General features: G+C 31.5%; 2 protein-coding genes across 3 annotated transcripts; one reads left to right on the top strand and one right to left on the bottom strand.

The window, feature by feature from the left end:
- The first annotated feature begins 531 nt into the window (after positions 1 to 531).
- Positions 532 to 3,992, top strand: LOC101504007 (prohibitin-3, mitochondrial-like). Of its 2 annotated transcripts, none has more exons than XM_073363802.1 (2): positions 532 to 1,547; positions 2,247 to 2,267. In XM_073363802.1, exon 1 carries the CDS (start codon positions 699 to 701, stop codon positions 1,536 to 1,538), a length of 840 nt encoding a protein of 279 aa, XP_073219903.1. In that variant the 5' UTR covers positions 532 to 698; the 3' UTR covers positions 1,539 to 1,547; positions 2,247 to 2,267. The 2 variants fall into 2 exon arrangements, with proteins under 2 accessions (XP_073219903.1, XP_004511131.1); XM_004511074.4 differs by lacking the exon at positions 2,247 to 2,267 and adding an exon at positions 3,802 to 3,992 and having other exon boundaries at positions 537 to 1,547.
- A 311-nt stretch (positions 3,993 to 4,303) lies between these two features.
- On the bottom strand, positions 4,304 to 10,980 carry LOC101504559 (potassium channel KAT3-like). The gene is made up of 11 exons (XM_004511076.4): positions 10,680 to 10,980; positions 10,371 to 10,586; positions 10,132 to 10,287; positions 9,876 to 9,933; positions 9,443 to 9,760; positions 7,187 to 7,426; positions 6,966 to 7,064; positions 6,823 to 6,855; positions 6,261 to 6,446; positions 5,431 to 5,905; positions 4,304 to 4,930 (listed from the first exon to the last, which is right to left on the bottom strand). The coding sequence occupies exons 1-11, from the start codon at positions 10,853 to 10,855 to the stop codon at positions 4,815 to 4,817; spliced, it is 2,073 nt and encodes a 690-aa protein (XP_004511133.1). The 5' UTR covers positions 10,856 to 10,980; the 3' UTR covers positions 4,304 to 4,814.
- Between the last annotated feature and the right edge of the window lie 355 nt (positions 10,981 to 11,335).

An 11,335-nucleotide genomic window follows, 5' to 3' on the forward strand; every position in this document is an offset into this window, starting at 1 on the left:
TCAAAAAAATTAGAGACAAAGTTAACCTATTCACTCCATTTGTTTTTGGACCTCGCGTTCTAAATAATTAAAAAATAAAAGTAAAAAATTTTAAAAGTAGTCGATAACAAAAAAAAGAATGACGACATGACTCATTATTTAAGCGAATGACAAAACATTTGATATATACTTTCAACTGCACCACTTCATCAATTATATATCACATTATTTATTTTTAATTTAAATGATACTTAAAAAACTAAGTTAAAAATATTTTTATTTTGGAGAGATATAAAACAAAAACAAAATTTTGTAAGAATTAAATTCAAAATAAATTTATAAAAAAATGAAAGTAAATACGGGAAGGTAACAGTGGTAAAGCCTTTTTTTGTCTAAAAAGTGGTCACTTGGCCCGTATCATACCACTGGTACACGTGTCATGTTGCCATCCGTTTTATGCTTTTGGTTAAAATTATGAGGCATGTTGAAGATACTATATTTATCATATTTTAAGGGATTCTAATTGATACACACAAGAAAAAATTAGGAGGAGGAAATTGTTTCGTAAAAACCATATAATAGTAACAGTAACTTTATTACCATTACTTGTTGCTTAAGAAATAATTTACTCCTCCTGTTTTATTTTTGTTGAATAAATAATCTCGTCACTGTATTAAACCCTATACCCTAAATCTTGTTTGGAACCCCAACTCCATCAAATGGGAAGCAGCCAAGCCGCAGTCTCTTTCCTTACAAATCTTGCACGCGCCGCCTTCGGTCTCGGCACCGCAGCCAGCGCTCTCAATTCCTCTCTCTACACAGTAGACGGTGGCCAACGCGCCGTTCTCTTCGACCGTTTCCGTGGCATCCTCGACGAATCAATCGGCGAAGGAACTCATTTTCTCATCCCATGGGTTCAAAAACCATACATCTTCGACATCCGAACTCGTCACCACACTTTCTCATCTAACTCCGGCACCAAAGATCTTCAAATGGTTAACCTAACCCTCAGAGTCCTCTCTCGTCCTGATACGACTAAACTCCCCGTCATCATTCAAAATCTCGGTCTCGAATATGACGATAAAGTCCTTCCTTCGATCGGTAACGAGGTTCTGAAAGCCGTCGTCGCGCAATTCAATGCCGATCAGCTCCTCACGGAGCGTCCGCAGGTTTCTGCCCTTGTCCGGGATAGCCTTGTCCGACGTGCTAAGGATTTCAACATCCTTCTTGATGACGTGGCGATCACGCATTTATCTTATGGTGCGGAATTTTCGCGTGCTGTTGAGCAGAAGCAGGTGGCTCAACAAGAAGCTGAGAGGTCTAAATTTGTTGTGATGAAAGCTGAGCAGGAGCGTCGAGCCGCGATTATTCGTGCTGAGGGTGAGAGTGATGCTGCTAAGTTGATTTCTGATGCTACTGCTGCTGCTGGTATGGGGCTGATTGAACTTAGGAGGATTGAGGCTTCTAGGGAAGTTGCTGGGACTCTTGCGAAATCGCCTAATGTTTCTTATCTTCCTGGTGGAAATAACTTGCTCATGGCTCTTAATGCTCCCCGTTGATTGTCGTTGGTAATATTCTTTTATTCACTTTTCATTTTTTTCTTCTACTTGTGTTTAGTTGTTAATTGCAAGGATTTGAATAGCAGTGATAGTCGTGGATTGAAGCTGTGTTACTGTCGAATCACATAAATATGAAAATCTAGATGTTGCTTTTCAGATTGTGGTCACGGACCTTGGTCATTGCTACATTACAATGTGCATGAGTGTGTGTGTTCTCTTTATTCATCATTGCCATTTGATATTGGTAGATAGTTAATATGTTAATAAGTAGCCTTAGTTTCAATTTGTCATAGCTATTGTTGACGTTGGTATTCCAATTCCGGTTAAGTAAGAGGTGTTGAAACCATTATTGTCAAATATTGGCTATTGTAATGTTGTTGCTATTGCGTAGCGGAAATTGAACAAGCTGCTATCCTTCAGTGGCATGCGATTCAATACAAAATGTTATCAAATAGTAGCTATGGTGGTGCTATAGCATAGTTAAATTTGAACAAACTGCTACTTTTTGCTATCAAGATATTGTGGCTGTAGTTTTATGATTGTTAACTGCAATTTAGACACTGATGGTTGCTGCTTGCATTGAATAAGACATGTTTCTTGTAGAGTGATTTGGGAGTGAGTGGAGTGTTGCTGCTTGGCCTTCCAGTTGAATTAATCGATTTTACATCAGATTCTTGTGACTGGATTGTTTGTTTTGTTTCTCGGTAGGTTGTACTGAAGGTTTTTAGTGCACAAGTCTTACCAGCGCCACACTACCATGTTTGCATGTGATGTGAGTGCCTTCCCAATGATATATTAATTTACCCATTTACTAATAGAGATAGAAAAAATATAATTCCATGGGAGGCGAAATCATGGAAATGCAATTGATTTAGCACTCTCTAGGCAGAAAAAACACCATGCTATACTTCTCTTTTTTATTTTTTTCCTTTGTTTTGAGAACTTCAGTTGGACTTCATTTGTCATGGGTGAGCTAGTGGTTTAAGATTTGCTTTATGCGATTATGCTTGTCAAACTGTATTCCTACTTGTATTCTTCTGGGAACTTGGTCTATCTGTGCCCTCTTCCTGTTTGGACTGTTCTGCGTTCTATTTCCTAGTTGAACTTAATAAAATAGTCGATAGGACTTGTAAGTTGTAATCTCAGAACATTCGTTGTTTGAATGAATTATTATCCATTAAAACAACCAATGTAGTTGCGGTTATGCAGTCCTATTGCGAACAAATATGGCCAGTGTAGTTGCAATTGCCGTTGTTGAGTCCCTAAAATCCCCGACGTTGTGGTCCTCGTTGTAGTTGGGACTGCAGTTTAGAACTATGCCAGTACTTAGTTGGGTATAGTTAGTCTTGTGTTCATGGTAACTATTAAATGCATCTTAACGTTTTCACAAGGTATTTTAATTTTAACTTCGACTACAAGTATTTCTAATTCATCTACTGCAATATGGTGTAGATTGATCCCAGGTAGTTAATGATGGTATAGGTTGGTACTAGTAATATAAGATCATTTCTCTTCACATGGTATGCCTTACTTAGTTTGTTCCCATGCCTTCCATGGATAAAAATTAAAATTGGTAGAGCTTGCTAAGTTGTTTATATACTGAACATTTTGTTGAAATAAACAAGCCACTAAGAGTAAGTGTAGAAAGGTTGAGGATGATCAGAAATCATCATGAAGCAGGTAAAATTAAGAAGGGCATCAACTAGAAACAACTATGGAGTTCCAATGTATGTGAGCTGATGCCTTGGATAGAAGTTGAGAAAAACATTATCTAGGGATCGGAACTGAGATTTATTTTCCCGTAAAAAGAAAAGTGATCAAAACTGAGTATGCTTTCTGATATGTTACTTCATTCCTTTTTTTACCCATTAAAATGTTGAAATTGATTAGAGAGAAAAAGTTCAGTAGGTGAATATCTCATTCCTCAAACAAATTTCTGGGCATTTGTATGACATAAACTATAGTAGTATTTGTATTGACTATCAAAGTTGAAACAAAATATTTAACGTTCAGAGAAGCTTATAGCCTCTTAAAAAAAAGAGCTACCATGTCTGAATTGTCTTTATTATGTTGAAGTAATACTTGATCTTTGAATTTGAACCTGTTGTCTTAGCCACTTTTCCAATCTATGATTGAAGGTAACTATAATTTGAAACAGTAGTTTTATATTTCAATTTAAATGTCCTCTAACATCTCATCTCTAGTCTCATTTGGATGCCTTGTGTTAACCGTGTAATACTTAACATTTCAATCCTTATTTCAGGGCTCAATGATCTGGTTGGTGTAATGGCATATGGTTGGAATAGTCTTGAGGTTTTGCTGAAAGGAAGCTTTTCTTTTGTTTCTAATGTAGACCCCATCTCATCTGAGCACAATTTCATAGATTTTTATTTTTTTAAAAGTAGAAATACTTATGGACCTTACATTTAACGATAAATGGATTTTTTTTTTATATATCATTGCTGAACTTATAAGGTCGCAACTCGCAACACATTAACCTCGTCCTCCATATTATTAACATTCTAAATGTTCCCTGAAAATACAAAACTCAATTTAGTCATTTTCTCTGGATTTGTTATCACTTTTATACTTTAGTTTCAAATACATTTATGGCTTTACCAACTTAATGGCATTATAGTGTTCTTGAAAATACCAAGAGAGAATTAGAATATCGATAATGCAAGGAATTAGATTTACAATTTTATTATTATTATTATTATAGGCATTTATTAAACAAAAAAAGAATAGTGCACAAAAACAATAGATAAAGAAAATTAAATCTTGGGAGATTAATCATGTAACATAGCATGTTTCTGAGGGTTACTGGGAGATTTATCTTGTTATTACTAAGATTAATCTTAAACTTGAATCTCCTTTAAGACTTGCATGTCCCAAACCACATTTTTCCAAGTTGGAAAACCATTCTTATGCCTAGGAGAGAACATATTCCCATCTTTGATTTATAAATCTTGAAAGATAGAGAAACCCACAACTTATCCTCCAAGTTCACCATGTCTCAAACAATATTTCTAAGGAGAGCAATACTTAGCATTATACTCTAAAAGTAACAGATATTTTATACATTCATTATGATCTGTATCAAGTAAATCATGAATATAAATTTTCAGAACTGTTGCAGAGAAGAAAAAGATACCACCATATGCCAATGACATTTTATGTAATCTGCATGTCTTTTTCTCTGTTAGTTTTATTATTATCAATATACTTCGTTGAAGGCTACATGTTAGTTTTTATCTAAACTATTAGTTCAAGTATTCACTCATTACAAAGGAAAAACAGATGATCACCATCTCGAATGACACACAAGTCATCTATCTCTGCATTCTCTGCATTTATTATTTTTGTAGGCTTTGACGCTCCAAACTTTTCTCCTGCAGTTTCACACATTGATAGTCATAAGGTAAAAAATAAAGAGAAAAAATAAAATTATTAGGAATGTATTAAAATTTTACATGACTTTTGTCATCTAAAATTTCTTTGTTTATTTCTCTCTTTATAAATGTTCACAGCTATTTAATGTTTGCCAAAGATATCTAGAAACAAATTTCATGATACAAGATAGATCATGTTGAGTTTTAATGAGGGTCAATTCCCCTTGTCAAGTGATATTTTAACATAAAGTAAAAAGAAGCATATAAATATTTGCTCTGATAGTTTTCAAAGTGATGTAACAAAGTGAAATAATGATAATATCTAATTAGTTGAGTAGGAAAAACGTTTTTCACTATCAATGTTAGTTAACTCTATTACATACTGACGTTATTTACAAAACAACATTTGTCAAATAAATACATGAACTTATTTTTTCCTATGCATGCACCAGCAGTTGGCACATTCTAATTATTTTTCTTATTTTTAAGTTGATGTTTACCTGCAATCTTGAGCAGCTCTTCCAATGAATCAGGCAGAATTATCAGCTTTCCATGTTGTCCTCGATAGTGTATGGTAACTCTCTTATTGACAGATATTATTTTTTTTCTCTCAGATGAATGATTACTTTTTTCTAATAAAATTTGGTCACTCCTAGCTTGACTAACTATACCTGTCTCCACAAACTCTATTTTATGTTCATCTAATGTTTTTCCATTTTCAAGACTCTTGTTTTGTTGCTTGTCAACTAGAGCTTTCTGTTTCCATCTAACAGGACTTAGGTTCTTTTCATTTGCTTCTTTTTCTGGCTGATTTTCAACCAACGCTGGTATCATGTCATGCAATGTAGCTTCCTCATGTGAGTTTTTTGAACATGTATGACAAGAATTTCCCATTGTGTTGTTTTCATCATGAATAGCCAATCTAGTGTCTATAGGTGGATATTCATAACCCAAATCTTCTTGTCCTTTTAACATCTGTCAATATAAACAACAAATTATCAACAACAAAAAATGCCCTTTTTCTTTAAGAGATAATAATAAATTAATAAAAATAATATTTTTGTGAGGAGGCATTATTATGTGATAAGGATTTTGATTTCCTGCGGTCACAAATTCACACAGTCAACTATCTGCTAGATCAAGATCGGACAGTCTAGGAGCAAGTCGATTTTGAATTCTTTTTAAATTTAACAAAACCAATATTGATATTTGTACAGTCGGATCTTGATCTAATAGTCATTGATGTGCTGACTACATGAATGTGTGAGATTTAAGACTCCAAATCCATGTTATATAAAAGAAGTCTACCAAAATATAATATGCTTATTACCCTAAAAAGATTTGTCATGATAATTTTTGCTGCTTCTGGATTTGCATGCATGGCATTCATCAATGAAGTTCTGCTAAGTCTTAAAATTTGTGAAAGCTCTGTGGTCCTAACAGTGACACACTGTGGTCTATTGTATAAAACTCCAATCTCTCCAAATGTATCTCCTGCAGTTGCCTTCTTCAAAACCTGGATTTTTGTTACATTCAGATGTTTCATTGTACAATTTCAATATAAAGAATTTAAAGACTATGGTGTAAAATTATTTCATTATATAGATATGTGTTGAAGTATTTAAGAACTCTTTTATAGTGATCCTTTTGATTCTTTGGAGAAACAAATCTTAATAATACGAATTTCAACTTTGAGGTAAGTAAAATATGATTAATAATTGTTTCAGTTAAAATTCAAACAAAAATAACTTGATTGATTCTTCTTTAACCAAAGCTCATTTACCATTAAGCACAACTGATTGATTCCAAGTATTTAAAAAAATCAATATAACAAAGTAACATTACGGTAAAAAATGGTTAGATACATGAAAATTTTGAATGTTATGACATACTTGATCGTGACCATCCACATTGTGAATGAGATCCTGCAACAAATCAAATTGATAATCAGAAATGCGTAATTTTAAATTTTAGTGCATTATTTATGATTCATTTAAATATGGTTAATTTACTGTACATCCTTTAGCTCACTCACCACTGCCCCTGAAACCAAGATGTAAAGGTCTGTTGGAGACTCATTTTGTAGTATAACATCTTCTTTAGGTGGAAAATACTCAGCTTCCATTTCTGTAACCTATTGTTACAAAGTAAAAAAAAAATTACAGAGATTAAAAGCAAAACACAACATATGTAGTAATAATCAGGACAATGAATTGGGTATAATAATGAAAACCAATAAAGCATGTGAAGTAGTACCAATTGAAAAAGGAAGTCATGTGAAACTGTTTGGAAGAGGTAAGCATTCTGCAGAACAGGAAAAAATAGATGGTGTGCAATGCTTGAACGAATTGCTTTTGGCATGCCATTTATTGTTTCTTGCTGCTTTAATCCATCTGTTTTGAACCTTAGACATAAATGTGATAATATTTGAGCATGTATATCATGAGGCAGATGGTTTCTTGATGCAAATTCTGAAGCTGCTCTAATTGTATCTCTCTGTGGCACCAAAACCAATATTCTCTTTCATTAGATGGAAGAATTATAGTTCCATATTTTTTTCCATAGATAAATATTAGTGATTAAGAGAGAAATAAATGTTAGTAACAGAGATCGAACACCATAATTTTTTTAAATACATTTTTCGTGTCTGACTCAAACTAATGACTATTCCTTTTGGAACTCAATGAATAATGAGTTCTTTTGTAACCATTAGGAAGCAATTTAATTGAGATTTATTGGCGTTTAAAGGATTATGGATGATTTAAAGATGAGTTATTTATGAACAAAAAATTACTTTTGCTGAAATCTTAAAGATTATATTTTTTAACTAATCTTAAGGATGATTTATTTATGAATTAATATTTTAAATTAGATCAAAATTAGGAGACGAAGTAAAAAATGTACATCGTTTAACGGATGTTTAAAATTGTTGAACTAATAATATATTGAACTATTTAAATAAGATTTGTTTTTACATTTAAATTGTTTAAATATCATTTTAAATAGAATGTAATTCTCTAACATCATATTTTCTGCACTTCTCATAGTACAATTTGTTCGACTAAAATAGTAAGATTAACATTTTAATCATGTATTTTAACTCAATCACATAGTTAAAATGTGATTACTTTAAATTAGAATCCCTTAAAATATGATAACATATAGTATCTTCAATATGGCTCACATATTTTTTAACCAAAAGCATAAAACGGATGGCAACATGACACGTGTACCAGTGGTATGATACGGGTCAAGTGACCACTTTTTTGACAAAAAAAGGCTTTACCACTTTTACCTTCCCACGGCTGCACGACAAAATAAATGGCTTTCTAACTTTTATTTTTTTGCTAATGAAACAGTTTTTTTTTACAACTTATTGCTAAAATATGTAGACAATTGTTAAAAAATTATTATTATTTTATTAAGTAGTAAAATTAACATAAATTTTAAATCATAAAAAATAGAAAACAATTTCACACAACTTATTTAGTGGAATATTGATAAAATGGCAGTCGTCATCCTTGGACAAGTTTTAAGATTCGGTGCTAAGAATTTCATAAAAAATAATAGTCATCACGCGAAACAAATGATTTTTTTTGGGTATTTTATTATATATTTTGTTGTCTGTTTTACTTTTTTCATATATACACCAACAATTAACCATATATATAGAAAATATATAAATAAAGAATAATCAATATATATGATGAAAAACAATCACCAGGATTTTAAAAATATGTAATTGTGAATATTTGTAAAAAAGTAATTACATTTTCTGGATTGACCTTTGGAATTTGTTATGTGAAAATAAAAGAAGTTATTGAAAAATAAAATTTATATTTAGTTAAATGTTATTTTACGATTTGTAGTATTAAATAGGGTATAATTGGTCAAATTTTAATTATATATTTGAGATCATAATTTTTTTTTCAATAACTTGTGTATTGTATTCTTAAATAGATAGTAGGTGAGTTAAATAGATATTACTTTTTTTATTTACAATAATGATCACGTTTATAAAAAAAATATTTCTTTTAACAGACGGTTACTTTTAATTTCTTAAAACTTTTGTTTCAATCACATCACTTTTAAGTTATTAATTTTTTGTTTGCATTTTTATAATAGTGGAAATACAACTATGATTATTAAAAATAATTGAATAAAATTATCATTTTTTTTATTTATAATTTTTAATTTTTGTGACAATTATCAAATCCCACAATTATTATCAAACTAATAGAGTATATTTTTTTTCTTTATTTTTCAGTATCTATTGTCATTAATATCTCTATACTCCAAGGAAGATTATTATACTATATTTGAGGTTAAAAGAATGAAATGTCCGTCAAAACTTTAGAGCTTTTTCTAGTATAATACATTCAATAAGATTTCAACATTTAAATATTTATGAAAATATATTTCTTTTATGCTTATACAAAATAAACTAAAGAGTGATAAATCAATTAAGCAATATATATATATAAAAGAAGCATAAAGTTTGAGAAAACATACAAAGCTTCTTGTGTGGCTTGTCCATTGAACAACAAGGTTTGTCATATTCCCAATGATATATGCTGTTAATCCCAAGTTGAACAACATGTAAAAGATATCAAACAGCATCTCCTTAGTGTTTTCAGCATGCAAATCACCATAGCCAGTTGTAGTGAGTGTGACAATAGACCAATACATTGATATCACATATCTATCCCAAAGACTCATTTCTTTAAAATTTGGGTACGCAGAACCAATCCATGTCCTTTTTAAATCAGGGTGCCTTACTGCAATTAAATAGTTAATGCATCCAGCACAGTGTACAGCAAACAATGTCACCTGAAATTTTTTATCAAAAGTGCTACCACCTTAATTTTAATTGGTCAAAATATTCTACACTATACATTAAAATATTAATTATGAAATATAATTTTTTTTTTAATTAGAAACTTACAGAAATAAGCTTTGTGCACCTAGTCCAAAAGTAATTGAAGCGAATGTCTTTCTCAAGTCTGAAAAAAGAAAATTAGAGAAGCTAATAAGCATGTTGATACTAAAAATATGTGACTGTAATTTGGGCCGCAACATCAAGTTTTTATGTCTCTGCAACTGCGATCACGTTTGTGATTTCATCAGTCGCATTTGATTGTGATTCTCGTAATATTAAAGACCGCGATTTAATTAGCACAAGGTTGAGTATGACATCCAACCTTGCAAAGAGATAATTGACTCGTCTAAGACGCCATAACCGAAGCATGTTAAGAACTTTGAAACCAATCTCGCCGCTATGATCAGTGAAGATAGAGATGATGGATTGAAGTGGTGCAGTTGAAGAAACATCCAAGAGAAACCAGGTACATAGGTACCTGTAATCAATGTTTTGTTTTATGGAAATAAAAAATATAATTCTAGTATTGAAATTAATTTTATTAATTCAAGAAATATGTACCTGGCTGCAATTCTCTTAGGATCATCAATGAGAAGGTAAGAATGGACATCAAGATATGCAAGAAAGAATGTCATGACTATGTCAATGGCAAAAAAGGCATTCACAATGTTATCTATGATGAATAGTGTATCTTGCTTATATGATAGAAAACCAAACTCAAATGGGCATATCCATGCAGAGTAAATTACTAGAATTATCAATAACATATCCCAAGCCCTGCAAGAAACATTCATAATCGATTAATTAGCCGATAATCGACTAGGACGATGATGTTAATCGATTAAATGTAAAAGAGACGTCATTACGTACCGATAATTTGGATTGAAGGGAGAGATTATGTATTTTCTCAATCTTGTTTCTTGGTTGATTCTTGCTCCAAGGGATGGCAAGATATCATTAGACAGAAAGCTGCTTGGAAAATTTCCAGTTTGGAATTCATCAACCCAAAATCTCTTGAAAAATTTCTTTGCATAGGAGAATGGCATGATGATGGGGTTGAATCCTTTAGGTTAATGGAGACTGTAGTTATGTTCTTTTGGGATTGAATTGAATTGAATTTATAATATGGTTGTTTTGAATTTTGACTTTGATGCGCTGGTTTTAGACCACTTTTGTTGAGATGCTTGTGATTTAATTTACACTTTAAAGGAATAAACAAGAAACTTGTGTGCCTGATTTTTTAAAGAAAAAAAAATGATGAAAAGTTAGTGATTTAAATGTGGTGGTAAAATGTTCCATGTTGTATTGAACAATAAAATGGAATAAAAGAAGCAAAATGAATGAGACAATGCATTGTTTCAATTTAAATCTCTTTCACATGGAAAATCAGATCTTTATCCAAATGATAATTACTATTGCAGCAGTAAATGCACAGTAAGGTATATGATTAAAATTCAAAGATAGACCATAAAGCTATAGTGGAATTGAATTGATATTAGATTCTATATAATAGACATTTATACCAA

This window comes from Cicer arietinum, chromosome 7 (assembly GCF_000331145.2).
Source record: "Cicer arietinum cultivar CDC Frontier isolate Library 1 chromosome 7, Cicar.CDCFrontier_v2.0, whole genome shotgun sequence".
NCBI lineage: Eukaryota > Viridiplantae > Streptophyta > Magnoliopsida > Fabales > Fabaceae > Cicer > Cicer arietinum.